Source organism: Talpa europaea (genome assembly GCF_964194135.1).
Source record: "Talpa europaea genome assembly, chromosome: 1".
Classification (NCBI taxonomy): Eukaryota; Metazoa; Chordata; class Mammalia; order Eulipotyphla; family Talpidae; genus Talpa; species Talpa europaea.
In genome coordinates this window covers 108,659,277-108,678,093 of record NC_140073.1, presented here as the reverse complement: position 1 = coordinate 108,678,093, position 18,817 = coordinate 108,659,277, and the positions used below count along the sequence as shown (strand labels likewise).

General features: G+C 37.8%; 1 protein-coding gene across 1 annotated transcript in view; it reads right to left on the bottom strand.

Moving 5' to 3' along the window:
- The window catches only part of MYO3B (myosin IIIB), a gene marked incomplete at its 3' end in the record, with an annotated part of 364,997 nt that overhangs the window by 217,323 nt on the left and 128,857 nt on the right, over positions 1-18,817 (bottom strand). The window contains exons 8-13 of the mRNA XM_084258155.1: positions 17,483-17,638; positions 6,384-6,480; positions 5,022-5,138; positions 3,873-3,977; positions 1,692-1,775; positions 701-903 (exon numbers count right to left, since the gene is read on the bottom strand). Of these exons, the coding sequence (XP_084114281.1) occupies positions 701-903; positions 1,692-1,775; positions 3,873-3,977; positions 5,022-5,138; positions 6,384-6,480; positions 17,483-17,638 (762 nt within the window). The remainder of the gene's footprint in view (positions 1-700; positions 904-1,691; positions 1,776-3,872; positions 3,978-5,021; positions 5,139-6,383; positions 6,481-17,482; positions 17,639-18,817) is intronic.

Genomic DNA, 18,817 nt, shown 5'->3' with positions numbered 1-18,817 from the left:
TTGAATCCAGAATAATACATACTATTGATCACTATTACTACACTGCACTTTTTTTTTAAAGATTTATTTATTTATACATATAAGAATTGGGGTACAGGCCAGAGCTGCTGGGGGTGATAGGACTCACCGGAGACAGAGTAGGGAACAGAACAGACAGACCGACTGATATACACTGCTGAGGGGAGCAGTGGGCGAGACAGGAGAGGTCTGCTTCGCCATGTGGGTTTCTCACTGACCAGCCAGGGATGGAGCTTGTGCTGTAGAGGCTGCGGATAACTTCATAGTGCTGTGCTTAACCCCTTGCGCCACCAGGGAGGCCCTATATAGCACTTCTTAACACATTTTTATTCCCACTCTGTCTAATAGAAAAAATTGTTTGTGGAATATTCTCAATTTTTTTAAATAGGTAAGTTCAAATTTAATGATCATCTAAAGTACACCATTTTGTTAAATTCTAGCAACTCAAAGTGAAATAGAAAACCTGTCCCAGTGTATGCCTGCCTCTGCCCTTTGTATTCTGCCTATAGGCAATTTTTAAGTTAGAGACTACAATTTATCCTTTGCTTTAAAATTTTCTTTCTCTTGGGCAGGCTGGGGTGCCAGGAAAGCAAAGAATAGGGGTGAAAAGGAAGCCATTAAAATTCTCAAAATATCCTAGTCTATATTGAAGAGCAGAAATAGAGTGAAAAAGTGCACTTACACTGCCTGTTTTATCACCCTGGATTTTTCAAGGAGATATTCAGAGATTCTTGCCCCCATCACAGCTCCAGTGGGTGTAAACTTCATTTCCAGATATTTTCCAAAACGACTCGAATTGTCATTGATGGCAGTGCAAGCATTTCCAAAGGCTTCTACCAGGGAGTTGACTTGCAGAATTTTCTCTCTCAGAGTCTGATTATTGGCCTGTGCCAAACAAAGAACAGTTAGGAACCTCCAGAAGCAGAGTTGTCAAGTACCCCTCCCTGCCCACAAAATTCATTCTATCTTTTTGGGAAGAACTCCATTTAGGAAAGTTAGTATCAATCATCAGCCCTTTCTCAGACGAGCAACTCCCCAGGTACACAGTCACCAGATGAGGCTGGAATTTGTTATGTCTAGTCACAATTAACTTAGAATCTTTGACAGATAAAATACCAAGAGTTGAGAAAAATTTTAAATCAAGCAATCCCATGCCTTTTCTCAATCATTCATTACAATAACTCATCTGTAAAAAACATTCATTAACTTCTTTCTTAGTCTCATAATACAATAGTACTAAGTATAACTCCACACTGTTTTTTAAGTCATTATTTCAATGTCCATTTCACCAGCCTAAAAATTTCCATTTCCCTCAACTTCTGCTCAAAGATTTCCGTTTCCAATCCTTTAATCACCTTAGTGGCTCCCTGATCCTGCTTCTAGTGTTTAACCACTTTTACTATTTAATGGCTAAATGTTTCTATTACATTGAAAACATGAAAAATTAATTGCCAATAATCTAGTAAATTCGTGCTGGCATTATTTTCCTCACTACATGAAAGAACGATAGCATGCTGACATCTTAAGAGGCCTAGCTATCAAGAGGCAAACATAATAAAGATGGAATGTTTTTATGTAACCCCTAATAAAAACCAGCATTGCCATCATTTACAAAATATGCAGCTACTCTGCAGGGACTTTTGCTCACAATACAAAAAGCAGGTAGACAATACCTTTCCCAGGAAAGTCAGATGCTGAACTATCAGGTGGGCACTTTCTGTCTTCCCAGAGCCACTTTCTCCACTGATGACAATGCACTGACACAGAAAACAGTGTGAGTGAAGAATTCATAATGCAGTAAACACCCTGTGTGTTCAGCCATGGTTTCCACATAACCTTTATCATCATACACTTCACATTTTCACTGAGCAATATATCTTAGGAATCTTTCCATTACAAAAGATGGAGAGTTTCTTTAGCTTGTGGTTCCATTCCACACATGTACGACAGTCTATTTAACTAGTACAATAGTGATAGATATTTGAGTTCTTTTCTTATGCTTTTACAAATAATAGTGCAGTGTATAATCCTATACATAGGTTGTTATATTTAACAAGTTCAGTTGTAGAATGAATTCCTAGAAAGAGGGTTATTGCATTAAAAGGTAAACCCATTTATAAATCTAATAGACAGTACCAACAACTGTACCATTATATGAAAGTGCCTGTTCTCCAACAGCCTTAGTAATAGGATATGTTGGATTTTTTTTTTAATTTTTTGAATATATATATCCTGGCCGGCCGGGGAGAATCCCACATGGTGCAGCAGACCTCTCATGTCTCACCTGCTGCTCCCCTCAGCAGTGTATTTTAGTCAATCTGCCTGTTGTGTTCCCCACTCTGTCTCTGGTGAGTCTTCTCACCCCCCGCAACTCTGACCTGTACCCCAGCTCTTGTATACATAAATAAATAAATCTTTAAAAAAATTTTTTGAACATTTAAATTCAGGTAGCTTTTAAGTTGGTGAACACATGCGGGTGGTGGAAGAGGCCCAGACACAGAGAAGACAGGGACTCTATGTGCCACCCCCCATATCACACCTTGTCCCACACATCACTTTCATTTGATGGTTCCTGAGTTGTGTCCTTTATACTGAACTGGTAAATGTAAGTAAAGTGTTTTCCTGGGCTCTGTGAGTTGGTCTAATGAATTATCAAACCTGACAGGGGGTTGCAGGAATCCCCAAATTGTAGGAACAGGCCAGGCAGAAGTGTGGGTAGTCTGGGTAGCCCATCTACAGCTGGCTTCTAAAGTGGGTGCAATCTTAAGAGACTGAGCCCTGACCTTTAGGGCCTGTGATAACTCCAGTGTCCAAATTAAATGGAATTGAATTTTGGACATCTAGTTGGTCTCAAAAAATTGTAGAATTGTTGGTATTGGGAAGGACACAGATAGATATGCTGTCAACAAAAATACAGTGGGGCAACTTCTTGAGAATCATTTATTAAGAATCATATATATATATATATCTTCCTGTTTACTTCCTCTCTATGAAATCTATGAATATTTCACACGTCTCTGGGAAAGGTAAGAATTTGGAAAGCCTAGTCTCCAACCTAGAGTGAATCCATGCATTCTGTTTGTAATGCGCTGTTATAACTTCATCTATTCTTCAACAAACCCAAGGCTGGGACTTCAACAGTTCTCAGGAAATAACACACAGAAATTATCCTGTAAAACTGTTACCAAATTAGATTAATTCTATTTCAAAACAATAAACGCACACAGGAAAACATATATTAACAGCAAAGGAAGAATCAATGCTTAAATATGTTACTGCTTTTTTGATATGTCACCACTGAAGTCCAGAAAGTTAAAATCTATGGGTGAGTTTTGTGTTAAATTAACATTGAGTTTAAGACTTGTTTGTCTTTACCCAATCAATCACAATTTCTCAGCAACTAAACAGTATGGTGCATGATCACTGCCAACCTTTGTGAAGTGTACTTTACACAAAAAAGAACTAGACCACGAAAATTCTCAGACCTTAGCAGGAAGGAATATCATTTATGTCATTTTACATCCTCTTTTATTACAATCATTGCCACATAATCAGCTTGTGTTGGTTCTATGTTCTCATATCCATATTATATCCTTATTATAAAATATAATATCCTTATTATATTTTATAGGGAAAAATGATCAAGTGATTCACCTTTCCTAAAAAGGCTTTTCACATCCTTCTGCTGCTATAGTTTTATCATTGTTCCTGTTCTCCTGAGTTACATTTCATTTCCTATTTCCTCAAGTTAGCACAGTGACCAGAACGGAAGTTTTCAGGAAGACTTAAGAGCTGCAGAGAAGACAGAACATGTCCTATGTGTGACGTGCTAGGAAAGGAAGGTGAATTCTTACCTGGTCTTTGCTGAAAGTAACCATGCATTGGTAGGCAGCCTCTGCTGATGCAAATATATGGGGTGGGTTTGAGGCACGTTTTACCCCATGATAAAGTCTGGAAAACTGAAGAAAAAAAAAAAAGTAATGTAGTTCAATGTCCACAAAACCAAGACTTTGTCACTTATTGAGGACATTGTGATCTCAGAAAGTCTGCAGGGAGCACAGCTCTGGAGTTTACAGGCCTGAGTTCAAATTCTAATTCTTCCTTCAGTTAGTGGTTTCCTATGTTTGTACAAGGGAATTAACTTCACCATGCAGTCACCTTGCTTGCCACATAGGATTAAAAACAGTAGCTGTCTCACAGGGCTGTGAGAATAACAATGATAACCAGTGGTGCGATGAACACTCAATGAATGTTAGTATCGTTACATCTTGTTTTAAAAAATTAACTCCCAAATGTAAGAATCCATCTGTGGAGGCCTCCCTGGTGGTCTAGGAGTTAAGTCTCAGTGCTACCATCGCAACTGCTTGAGTTCAAACCCTGACCAGGGAGCTAACACACACAGCGCTGCAGACCTCTCTTATCTCACCCACTACTCCCCTTAGCAGTGTATTTCAGTAGATCCACTTGTTGTGCTCCCCACTCTGTCTCTGATGAACCCTCTTAACCCCCACACTGCTGGCTTACACCCCAGTTCTTCTGTGCATAAATATATCAATCTTTAAAAGAAGAATCCATCTGTGCTGACTTATTATCTGCAATTCAGGGTATATACTTATAGAATAGCATAATTTTACTCTCACTTTTACCTTCTTTTCATTTCTCCTTGTGATTTTTAATTTCCTATTAAGGAAGAACATGCTTTTAAAATATTCACCCCCAGGTGGCCTCCCTGGTGGCGCAAGGGGTTAAGACAAAACCTATGAAGTTATCCACAGCCAATGCAGCATGAGTTTGATCCCCAGTCTGGGAGATACCCACATGGTGCAGTAGACCTCTCCTGACTTGCCCACTGCTCCCCTCTGCAGTGTATTTCAGTCAATCAGCCTGTTCTGGTCCCCACTCTGTCCCTGGTGAATCCTCTCACCCACCCCCCACACCTCTGGCTTGTATCCCGTTCCTGTATGCATAAATAAATAAATCTTTAAAAATAAAATATCCCCTACCTGTGGAGAGTATATGCACAGATTCTGGAAGGGGTTTAAGGCAATTAAGATGTCTCCAACATATGTGTAAATCAGCAAGTCCATATAACGCTTCTGCAGCTGGTGAATAATTGTATCCTAAGAAGGAGATAAATGGTGCCAATAGTAAACATTATTTTCAATTAAGGAAGCGTGTGTAAAAATAACAACACACTTATTCTCACAAGGATATTTTTCTCTAAGATAGTCAATTTAAGTCATACAGTGATCCTATTTACCCTAAATGTAAAGATTTGCTTTGAAATAAGAAAAATAGGAATATACAGAAAAAATAGGCTGACTTAGGACATGTTGAAAGACTGTGAGATATCCAACAAAGGTTTCATTTATTATGAAAAACTTGTTTTCATCCAATCAAAATATTCTGTTTAGAATTTGATTTATTAGGCTGTTCCCATTGATCAAGCACAAACAGAATAGTAACTTCATATCACAAAGTATTGCACTTAAAATTTATGTAGCAGGAATATAGAATTCATATTACTCTTTAGTGATTCAGGCATTGCAGTTAAGGGTCCCCAGAGTTAGAGCAGCATAAGCAGGTCCACTGCAATTAACAGCTCTATTAAACATGCATATATTAAATGGGGATTATCACAGTTTTTGAATTTAAAATTCAAGCTGTATTAACTTTACTATTTCCCTAAATGAAACTCTTCTTTATAAAGAACAAACAACTATCTTAAGAGTCAAGTTGCATATTTTTTAAAAATCGCATATAATTTCAGCTGATCTAATAGACCACTTAGGCGTCTAATATAAAAGTCTTATTAGAGGGCCTCCCGGGTGGCGCAGCGATAGAGCGCTGGGTTGCGAAGCTGCCCGCGGCCTCTGCGGCGCCAGTTCAATCCCCGGCTGCTCCCCCGGCCACTAGAGGAGGGTCCCGCATGGCGCGCAGACCTCTCCTGCCGCCCGCTGCTCCCCTCAGCAGTGTACTTCAGTCCTTCTGCCTGCTCTGCTCCCCACTCTGGCTCTGGTGAATTCTCTCACCCTCCCGCGCTTCTGACTGTGCCCAGTGCATGTATAAACAAAACAAACAAACAAGCAAACAAATAAATAAAGAAAAACATGCCTCTATTAAAAAAAAAAAAATCTTAAAAAAAAAAAAAGTCTTATTAGAAAAATAAAATCCGTTCTTCATCATTTTATAAATGAATACAACACAGAATTATAGTCATAGTAACCAAATGCTCCCTGAGCCTTACCCCAAGGCTATACAAACAATTAACTTTTGAATTGATTTTAGGAGACTATACCTAAAGGTTAGATCATTCATGTGAAACAAATGTCATTGGTAAGAATTGTGAACTAAATATTTAATACCTCATCCAGAACCTCTAGATTGACCAAATCATCTTCAAGGCAGTATTTTTCAGCATCTTCCACATGATAGGGTCTTCTGGTATGCATCCTTTCATGCCTAGAAGTTTATCCAGAGAATGTTAGCATTAAGACAGTAAAAAGTGTAGAAAGTAAGCAACAAGACCAGCTCATTCACAGTCCTATCAATTGACATATTCAGAGACTTCAGAGACAGGGAAAGAAGGGCAAGTCCAGTCCCGATCTAAAGCTATAGGGCTCTGACTCCCTGTCACTGTAGGGCCATTAGCAGTAAGTGAGCTCCAGAGTTCAAGTGTCCCCTCTACCACAGTGAGGAGTATTACCAAAGCAAATGGACCCATCTTATTTCTGCATTTCTTAAATGCCAGTCAGAGTACTTCTAAAAATAAATTTCTCTTCGCATTTTTTTCAGGTTAGTGTCACTGTGGGTACTTCACTTGAGGTCCCTTTTTGCTATTCACTAGTACTACCCTCAATGTTTTGAGAAACTTTTATGATTTTTTAAAGATGTGTTTTATTTATTCATAGAAGAACTGGGGTGTAGGCTAGAGGTATGGGGGGCGAGAGGATTCACCAGAGACAGATTGGGGGGCAGAACAGGTGGATCTACTGAAATACACTGAAGGGAGCAGCAGGTGAGACAGGAGAGGTCTGCTGTGCCATGCGGGTTAGCTCCCTAGCTGGGGATCGAACTCAGGGCATTGTGGTGACAGTGCTAAGACTTAACCCCTAAGCCACCAGGGAGGCCCCTGTTTTGAGAAAATTTTAAACTATGGAAAATTCCAGAGAATAATATAGCACATATAATTGAGTTAATAATGTGTATATTTTATCTTATTTGCTTATTTGAAATTCCTTTGGGACCTATGCTCCATCCCATTCCCTTTTCCCAAGTGACCATAACTTGGTGGGTATCTTTCAGTCTATTTTAAAATACTGGTCATACACATATGTGTTCATGAATAATATACAAAGTTTTTATGTTTAATTATAAAAATATACTGTAAGTTCTAGTATTCAGCTGAGAACATAATTTTTTTCTGTTCAACACTATGATTTTTTTTTTAAAAGATGTATTTATTTATTTATTTATACAAGCACTGGGTACAGTCAGAAGCGCGGGAGGGTGAGAGAATTCACCAGAGCCAGAGCGGGGAGCAAAGCAGGCAGAAGGACCGAAGTACACTGCTGAGGGGAGCAGCGGGCAGCAGGAGAGGTCTACGCGCCATGTGGGACCCTCGCCCAGCGGCCGGGGATCAAACCGGCACTGCAGAGGCTGTGGGCAGCTTCACAACCCAGTGTTCAACCGCTGTACCACCGGGGAGGCCCCAACACTATGATTTTTTTAAACTATGTATGTATATACGTATCAGCACAAATTTTAGTCACCTTAGTCACTGGGTCACTTTACATTATATAACGATGTACCAATTTATTTTCCAAGCCATGTTGACATTTAGGTTGACTTCAATTTTTTGCTATTAAAAACAAAGCAGCACTTAATATCTTTATGTGCATCCCCTGAAGTACATATGTGAGATTTTCTCCTGGGGGCATTGCTCATTGGGTAGTCTTAAAAGTTGGTTGGCAATCAATACCAATCCCCTTTGGTATACTAAATCACAGTTCTTTAAGGTATAAAATTGACTCAAGGTCAAAGTAACACTTCCCACAATCCCCTTCATAGATACATCACTGCTCAATGTGGTGTGGGGGAAAGCACTGGCCTAGAAGTTAAGAGCTCTGAGCCCTAGCTTCAGGGTTACGAGTAATGTGGTGTGGGGCACTCAGTAAATCCCTTAATGGCAGCTCAGTTTTCTTCATCTATAAACAGGATCACTCATGTCTGATCTATTTATCTCACAGGTGGCTATGAAAGCAGAGACAGTCATGGATATAAAAATGTAAGAGCTGAAAAATGTCTAAGTACTATTCTTACATCACTGTCAAAATGTGGACTCGACAATTTGCCTGACTCTACCTATTACTCAGAATATAACTGAACAAAATTACATGTGAAATGTCCTCCTGGTTACTATAAATTCACCAGCAGAGAAATATGACTACATGGTTCTTCCCTGTCACCTTTTATACTTACCATCAAGACAACTTTATTTTTTTATTTTGACATTTATCATTTTTTAAATTTTTTTAAACAATATTTGCTTTCCCCCACCCCCTCAGATTGAGTCCCCATAGAATTTCCTTCCCCAAGGCACCCCTGCACCATCACCACAGTCCCCTGTGCTCCTCCCTCCCTCCCTCTCATCCCTCTCCCTCCTCCTCCCCTGCAGGATGTCTCTGGCTTATAATTATCTGTTTTTGCTTTGTTGTGTTTTGTACTATTATTTTTTTTACACTGATGTCTCATTTGGTTCCCCTATACCATTAAGACAACTTTAAAAGATACAGTTGTCTCTTGCCAGGTCCCAGAAGCTAGCTTTTCTCTCAATATCATGTGGGAGTCATAACATCCTGATGGACAATCTACCCTTAAAACAAACACTTCACAAAAGTACGTAAAAAGAAAGAAGCAAACTCAGTTCTGCATACTAAGTCTTGAGTTGATAACACAATGGAAATGAGCAAAGAAAACTGACTTTTTTCACTTACTGTCTGTTGATTTAAATTTTATATCCCTATCTCCATCTCTGAGTGATGTGTCGAAAGGATATCTGAAACATGGTATTAGCCGTCTATAGTGTTAGAAACAAGTTTGTTGCTAATTCATTTTAAAGTCCAAAATAATAGATGAAACTTTATTTTACTAAATAAAATCAAAGTTATAACCTAAGTGTTTTTAAATTATTAAATAGAGAAATGTATTCATCTGTGTCCAAATAATTGGTGATGTCAAGAAGCCAGATTGGCTTGAAATCCAAATTTTTATTAAAACTAAGACTTGTTGCCCAGTTCTAGCTAGACACTTTGATAATAAAAGAGCAGGAGGTACATATTTTTGGCTAAATCCTCTTTACACAAAAGCTAAGTACTTTTTCCCTGGAAGTTCATCATAAAGCAAAATATCACAACTCATTTTTTATAAAACAAATTCTTAACATATTAAATTTGACTAGTTTACTTTCTTCCTAAGCTCACATCTTGCAAATGTATGGGGACAGACTAAGTTAATTTTTTTCTATACATCTTTTTACAAAGAAAACCAGGAATTCAAAAAAAATCACCCTCAGATCTAGTTCCAGTAATGGAGTAAACACTCGCCACTCTGTCTTCTCACTGAATGCAACTAAATATCCTGCAGATGCCTGGTACTCTGAGAAGTAAATGGTAACATGCAGATTCAGGAAATGAGAATTCAAAATACCATTGAATCAATGGTGAGTTTCCCAGAGATTTTTTTTTTTCCTCCAGCAACTCCTGACTTTGACTTACATATAAGGGATGTCAGACTTCAGCCAGGTAACATCTTTACACCCAACTAAAAAGGTAGCATTGACAAAACCTCACATGCAATATCACAAATAAACTCTAGCAGAGACTTGCGACTTTCAGTGTGAACATGCATAATGTAATAATACAAGGATCAATGCTGTTAGCTTCTGAACCTCCAGTGGATTTGTCCATATGCCCATCTATCTGTCTATCTCACAGATTTATCTTCCAGGAATCACAAGATAATGTGTACAAATCTGAGCTTGATTTTCATAAAACATTCCTTTTTTATAAACAATTTTTAAAAGATTTTACCTGCTGTTTTTAGCAACATATGACATCCCACCATGCTTATAGGTGTGGGACTGGTCTCCCCAAAAAGAATCAGTTACACTTTTCCCAAGATGTCCAGAATAGGCCTTTTCCAATATATATTCACCTTAGTATGTGGAACTATGGTCAGGGGAGGCCCTGTAGGCTTCAGGAGAGACTGGGACCATTTCTTACACAATGCACATTACCTTGATTTAGGAATAATCTCTCCAGAAACAAGGTTTTTATTGACGAAACCTATTTTAAGGCAAGGCATACATCTAGAATTTTTTTGAATTCCTGGTTTTCTTTGTAAAAAGATGTATAGAAAAAAATTAACTTAGTCTGTCCCCATACATTTGCAAGATGTGAGCTTAGGAAGAAAATAAACTAGTTTTATCATATAGAGTCATGCCCTCCTCATCATATGAAACTTTCCCTCTTCTTGACATACCAGGTCCCTTACCAGAAGATATAAACTGGTTCACTCCATTTTATTTTAGAATTCACAGCCGTGTAAGTTCTCCATTTGCATGTTAGTAAATTTTGGCTTTTTTTCCTCCTACTAATCTGTTTGATGCTAACATGTTTTGTTCATTCAACCTCAGGAAACCCCAGAGAGATAGAATTTTCCCCTATGTCAACACAGTAAATTCCAACTTATTTGCTCCCAAAATAGAAGCTGGCAATCTAGAAGCTGATATAGATGTGAGGTATTTCCACTCTGATAGAGACCACTTCACTTTCTCAACCAGGGGAAAAAAATATCTGTTACTCTTATCTCTGCCTTCCCTGACTAGCGCTCACCTGGAAATTCTTGGCTACTTTATTTTCCTACTTTGGTTATAGGGTTTGCAAAGCCGACTGAAAAGAAATACAATTTTCCAATTTGTATCTATCTGTTTTTTGAAATTATTCTAGACTTTCAATATATTAATGAAAATTATTATGTTGGTTTATATTTGTCTATTTTTAGCACTTATTAATAAAGTAAACTTGATTTAAATTTTACAGTTTTCTGGAGTTAAATGAATTGTTGTCAATGCTGACTTAAATTTCCTTTAAATTCATATGCTCCACCTAGTGTTTTACTTGATAATAGCATCTATTAATAATTTTTACTGACGAATTCCTTGCTTGATATGAAATCTTCAGATCTCCAACTAAAAGATACTTGGACTGAGTATTCCAAAGCTTAGAGGAACGGAGAGATAGTTAATGGATGGATAAACAGTAAAAAGCATTTGATGAAAGCAAGAGTATATGCTAAGATGTTACAGTCTTAATGTCTTAGAAGACATTTTCAAATGTCTTCAAATGACATTGCTTTTTACTAGATTTCCTAATTTCTTTAATTTTTTTTTTTTTGAGGATCTAAGTATGTCTGTTGTCTAGACTGGTCTCCCAGACAAAATGGAACTTGTGGGTAAAAGATTGGAAAGGATGAGACTCAGATCTGCTTTGGGCTGGTTCCTGGAGTTCAAGTTTGGTATGGTTGATAGAGGAAAAAAATATGTATATATATATATATATATATATATATATATATATATATATATATATATGATTTCAGCGATCAGAAAAAGGGAGGCTGGTATTTGAATCCCTGGCTCAAGTAAGAGGGAAATGAGGGAACAACTAAAATATCAAGTTCAAGGAAATAGCTGGAAAATATAATCTGAAGAATGAGTGATACAAAACCAGTGGCAAGGACTAGATCTCCTATGGTAAGAGTAGCACAGATGAGGCTGAGAATGGGAGTTATTTGGAGAATGTCTTATATGCAGCCCATAAGTGGAACAGGAGCCTTAAAGGGCACCAAATTGGCTCAGACATGGGGGAATTGTTCTCATGGAATAAATTCCCAAAATGTTGTTGCTTTCACTATATTTGAACATCTATGCCTGCATTCTGTGTGAGCCCCCTCTAATATCCACTCACCATGCTGCAGACTTCTTTGAGTTTCTGGACCTATGAATTATGTCGATAAACACTAAACATGTTGCCCCAAAGTGATTCCTTAATCTTTTTCTCTTCCTGTCTGCCTGCTATGTCTGTAGGAACAGTGAATTCCTCATAGGCAGGTGCAAAAAAAGACATGGAAGCTTCACATGGATGTGGCAGAATGCATTTTTCCCTTTAATAGCAACTTTTATAAAGCACAAAGCCTCAAAAGGAGGGCCCTTTAAATCAACTCAAGAGTAGGAAGGAAACAGAACCTTTTTAGCCTAATAATTACAGCGAAAGTTTAAACTAGTGAAAGGTTAAACTTTGCACTGAAAAATACCTGATGCTCTTCTGGACAGTCACCCTGTGGCAAGACCTCTGTGAAGGCTATCTCTACCTCCACTACCCCACACTCAGGTTGGAAACCTTCCCCTTCATCCAAGAGTGGAACTGGAAGGAGTGGAGAATGATTAATATGCCCACCATATTCATACAAAAAGAATTAAAATATGTTAGAGATAAAGGGGAAAAAAGAATATAGAAGAAAAAATAAAGCCCAGGTTCAAAGGTTTTGGTCCTGAAAGACCTAAAAGTAAGGCTTCTGTGATCACTGACAGAGCTCAGGGACAAGGTGGCTAGTGGAATAGATTAGACCCCTTACCACCACATTCAGTGGATTCCACTTAGGAAGGAAGATGTTATTCAGAATTAGAGGTACTATTACTGCCACAAAGTCAGTGACATTGAATATTTCTTCTAAATCATTATTTCCATTTCAACATATCATTTAATAACTGACAGATTATAAACTTTTCCTTGAATATAAATATATTAAATAATAAATGTAAATAATCATGGACCTAGAGTGAGTAAAACAATTGCAGACCAACTAGATCTGTCATCATTCTACTGAGAGTTAAATAAGGATAAATATACCACTTATATAACTACTACATGAATTCTATTTTGACCTAAAACTTAAGCTTATATATCAAACATTGCAATACATAGATTTTTAAAATAGAAGAATTATTTGTGTAGAAAATACATCATTTCCACTTTTCTTCATCTAACTGTGGGTCAGAATTCCAATAAATCAGCATCTTACAATCATATTAAATAGTATTTGATATACCCACTTCTCTGCATAATAAGAATTCATGACACCAGCAAAAATTAAATATAAATTCATTTGGTTATATAAGGGTATAGAGATTATAGATGCAAATTACATCAGGTTGTGAATTTATTGTTTTTCTGTTAGAACAGAAAGATTTTTATCCTCTTGTGTGTCAAGCACTGTCCAATCTTTGTGAAGTAGACATTTAGAAGTTATTCATTTATACAGGAGCCCATAAACTCATCAGTGTATGTAATATGTGTCTATAGTTGAAAAGAGGGAGTGAGCAAGGCATACTAGGGAAAGTTAGACAATGAAAAAGTGAGAAAGTTGTCCTTAAAGGTCATGCTGCAGGCTGAAATCAGAAAAGTTGGGGTCATTGTTTTAACCAGCCTCAGGCAAATTGCAAGGTTAGACTCAAAATCCATTAAACAGAGCAGGAAATAACCAGTAACTTAAGTCTTCCATCAACTAATACTTAGAATAGAACCTTGGCATTTAGAAGTTTAACATTTGTGCTTTTGGTTGGTCCTAAGCCACCTGCCAGGGAATAACTGCTGGAACTTGCAGTTTTATTGAGGTTCACAGCTGAGTTCATGATGTGTGGTAAAAGGGAGGGGGTCACAGCAAAGTAAACCCAGTGCTCCCGGCCCCAACCTGCACTCCTATTCCAGATAGTGGTTTTGCTCTTCTCCCATTCACTCCTGTGAAGTGATTTCTAAAAATCATGTTTTCATCTACTTCTCTCAACTTCAATGGCAGAACAACAAACCAGGTGATATCAATGAATTCAGAAATTTGCAGTACTGGTTCGTGGAAAGAGTTCTTTGAAGGTGAAGGAAATAGCCAAATTGTTTAAAAGCATCCCCCACAGTTTATTTTTTTTTAAAGATTTATTTTTATTTATTTATACAAGCACTGGGTACAGTCAGAAGCGTGGGAGGGTGAGAGAATGAGCCAGAGCCAGAGGGAGCGCAGGCAGACTGAAGTACACTGCTGAGGGGAGCAGCGGGGCGGCAGGAGAGGTCTGCGCACCCTGTGGGACCCTCCTCCGGTGGCTGGGGAGCAGCTGGGGATTGTGGGGATTGAACCCGGCGCTGCAGAGGCTGCGGGCAGCTTCGCAAGCCAGCGCTCAACCACCGCTGCGCCATCGGGGAGGCCCATCCCTCACAGTTTAAATAAAAATGTAGTCAAGGAGCCCAATTTGGGTATACTCTGCAACACTTCTCTTTCCCTAGACTCTCTCAACCAATTCACCAGAAGTCCTGATAATACCATTATCTTAACATCTTCTGCTATTGCAATTGCCACAATCTGCTCACACTCATCTCTCTGCCTCCAGCTTGTGCAGTTCAATTCCATTCTCCACAGTGCAATCAGAACCAACTTCCAGCAGTACATCCTGCTTGAAATCCTTCAGTCATTTCACAGTGCCTAAGGAAAACTCCAAGGACCTCAGGACCATCATGACCTGGCCTTTGCCAGCCTTGTGTCTCTCTCACCCCCACAACCCATGATAATGCCTACTAATTGTTCACCAAATTCCCCACGCTCTCTCTCCAGCCTCTGTCCCTTTTGCCCTTTGCTCATTTCTTCTCCTTTAGTGGTAATAGCGCCCCTCTCTGATGATATTCTCTTTGTTATTTAGGACATTTCATTTCGAGGAACATCTTCCTACCAATCTCATGGAGTCTTCTCTTCCCAGAAGCTCCAGGAGGTACCTCAGGCCTCCTCTATCCAGACACTTTCCATGCTGACCTGTTCTTATCTGATTCTTGTCTGTATCACACACTAGGCTATTAGCTTTTTATCAGGATAGGTATCTGATTTGCCTTTGTATTCCCTCTGTTCAGCATAGGGCCTGACACATGCACACATATAAAGGTCACTTGAATGAATAAATGAATAAATTAGATTTTAAAGAGATAGAAATAGAAATCTTTTTAACATTTAGTATTTTGTTACTGTTTATTTTTATGATATTGTATGGTAACTAAATAAATTTGCACAGATTAAGGCCAAGAGGTAGACTTTTTGAAGATTAAGACCAGAAGAAATGTCTGAATTAAATAGACCATGTATACTATTTCTACTACTACTGTTAACATTAACTGAGGGTTAACTCTGTCATCAATGTCATTCTATTTTTTTATGTATTGACCCACTTCATGCTCAAAATCATCCCCATTTTAGAGATAAATTTCAGAACAAAAAAATTAAATAACTTCTCGGTAAGTGTCTAAGCTGTGATTCAAAGCTTGCAGAGGCAGTACCACCTGCTATGTGACCAGAATTGTGCAGAAAAGTGAGGTTTGGTATTTGATTCACTCAACTATGCACTCGCCTCAATTTTTTATTTTTCCACCTTACCTTAAAGAAACTCACAGCTTCAAATATATTGTTATACTGGCCAAAAGATATTTGAGAGTTTTTCCCAGGTGGACTTAAAGCATACCTTCCAGCCAACTGCTAGCCAGTTGCTAACAGGAAGTAGTACTTTGGGATAGGTGGCAGGTTAAGTGTCAATTACATGCACTGTGTTTGCTTTGGAATTAATTCTCCTGCCTCCTAAGGAAGTGGTTGTTAAAAGTTTTGATACCTATTTGTGAGGTTGTATTTTTTTAAATGACTATTCAAAGAAACATCAACCCCTGAGTGAAACTGAACATTACAAAGACTCCATGAAAAGCCTTTGCCACCATGGCAGATCTGACATCAAAGGAGTAACAAAGATTAAAAAAAATTAGAGAAAGGGTGAGAGAGTCTGGAGTCTGATTTTCTATGATAAAAGAAAAGTCTTTAAAGAAAAACCATATTTCTGGACAAGCAAAGTAAGGAAAATTTGAAAATCTAAATAACTTTGCAAATTAAGTCTCAGAAATTGTACTACAACAGAATTCAGAGAAGAGAGAAAAGACAGAGCATTTAAATGTTGAGGTTCTGCTCTTTTTTTGATTGGTTTATATGTTATTTCATTTCATCTTCATGGTTATTGTTGTTGTTGTTGTTGTTGTTGTTGGTGGTGGTGGTGGTGGTGGTGGTGGTGGTGGTGGTGGTGGTGGTGATGGTGTGTGCATACCCATGCGGGAATGTACATGTACTTGGATGGCAGAGAAGTGGAGGCTGGTATAAGGGAACAAAAGCAAGGAAATATGGGGATTGAAGTTCACTGGGCTTAACCACAAGTTCCCAGCTTAAAAAAGTACAAAGTAAGAATTTCTCTGCATTTCTCTACCTCTTAGGTAGAAACAGAAATAGTAGTGCAAAAGGAGAAAAAGCAGGAATAAACATAGGTTTTGCACCATCCAAAAGGAAACCTGATGGGGTGGGGGATCAGCAAGATATAGTCACCTTGAGACTATGCCACTAGCTCCAAAAGTTCTGATGTTTTTTGATCTGTAAACAGTTTTCTGCAGAACGTGTAAATATTTCCAGGGTTTGTGACCTGTGATATTTTATTTTCTTCACCTCCAGTCCTTTGGATGTTCTTTTAATAACAATGGATTAGAGCTTATCTGCATGCTGGGCCAGTTTTATAAAACTAAATAATTGCTGAGCTGGGGAAGCAGTTTCATTTGCATTTAAATTTTTTTAAAAGAGAAATTCTGCCACCCTCTGGACAGAAACCAAAGATCTATTTCTTAAAGACCACCACAGAATACCATTTTAAGCAGTTGCCCCTGAAAATAAACATTTGTTTAAAAAAAATCTACCCTTTAATAAAAGGAGGGTGTGGGGAGCAAATCACAGTTGCTTTAAATAGCATAGACAATAACTGGGAAACAATGTTTTAAAAATACTAAATAGCTTCTAAGGAATTTTTAGCTAAAGAAAACATTCTCAGAGAAAAAGCCTCTAGTGTTTAATTTGTATTCTTTCCAAAATCACTTTACAGTACACATTTCTACTCTTCAGTCTGGAATGGCCAAGTAAAGATTTTTCACACAATCACAGCTATGGCTGTTTTCATACAGTTACCTATATAGCTAAAAAAGAAATACACATTTATGTTAAATGTGAATATATATTTGTTGGGTTTTGACTAGGGCTAATCAAACACAAGGGCAGAGTGAGGTATCAGCCATGGTTGAGAGAGACCTACCATAAGAGCATAAATGTGTGGTTTGTTTCTGAAGCACTCCAGTTCTCTTCCAAGGGGCATGGAGTACTTAATGTCATGTAAATGAAATTCTCAAAAAGGCAGGGATGTGATAATTACCAGTAATAATGCTGGGCAAATCAAAACACATGACAAGCCATTTTTATAAATAACCAGAGAGAGGAAGCAGGAAGACTCCAAGTACCATACCTGGTTTTAACAACAGGGTTTAGATGCTTCTGGTCTTGGAGGACCTTTGCCAGTTGTTTTTGCAGAAACAAAACCTTTCCTTGGGCTCCTTTCATAAAGGGGTGGTCAAGGAGATGTGTGACGGAAGGGCGCTTTTCAAAATCCTTAATAAGACACCTGTTTGGAAAAAAATCAACAAACAAAACACAGTCTTAGACACCTGGTTCCCCTGTGACTATGGGAGAGAGGAGGCAACAAAGCTCATTTATAAAACCTGCTCGCTGATCTTACATAGCTCTCCTCTTAGAACATAGGAGGAAAAAAATTCCCTGCTAGTTAATTCTCTACTATTTAAACTAATTAAAAAAGCAGAAATCTATTTTACTTTGATTTAAGAACACAATGCATTGCCATCATTTTAATGTGAAGTATTCAAAGCATTTGAAGCCTGATCAGGTAAAAATTTCTGTCAAAAATTTTTATTACAGAAAAATATTCTTAGAGAAGTCAAGTTGATCTATATACATACTTTATTTTAGAAGCATATGAAATTAAAAATTATCATTTACATTAAATCCTAATAAATGAATTATTGACTATTTGGTGGTAGGGAAAATGCATTTAGGAATTTCCTGGAAAAGAAACTAATTACCAAAAACCTTCACAGAAAAAGCTCAACACTTTGATTTCTAATGTCTTCTGAAGAAGCAGAAAATCCTCAGAACAGGAAGTGACTACAATATAAGTCACATGAATTGAAATGAAATTATGCAAACAGGGAACAGACAGTCCATTCAAAATGGTAACAACTGAGTTGCATTTAAACTCCTCTACAGTTAATTGGTTATAACCCCTAACATATAACCACTTTCTGTTTCAGATTCCTATACTATTTCAGTCCCTCTTCAAGAAAACAATGATGTAATACATTTTGCTCCATGCTCTGTGTTATTAAAGATGATTCTGACATAAGGAAATTTCTAGTGAAATTGAATCTGATGAATACCCCTCTAATTATCATCACATTTCCATTCTGAGTAGCTGCCCTTGAGAGGAGAAAGAAATTTCCAAAATCTACGCTTTTAAGTTACCCGTCTTTAGCTCACACTGGAGGCTTAGGATAAATATTAGATGCCATTCTGCCCATTCCATGAAATAAATGCCTCCAGTTTTCCTAATAAAGACATTCCAGCAACATTTCAAAAACACCATTATTTTAAATAATGAAATGTACTAACACGTGGAAAAAAGTTCTGCCTCACCTTGAACATCTTTCTAAAACAAGCAGTTTCTAATACAATCAACTGTTGTGTTTACAAAAATGTTTTAACCTTTTCAGTTTTCCCTTCAAACCAC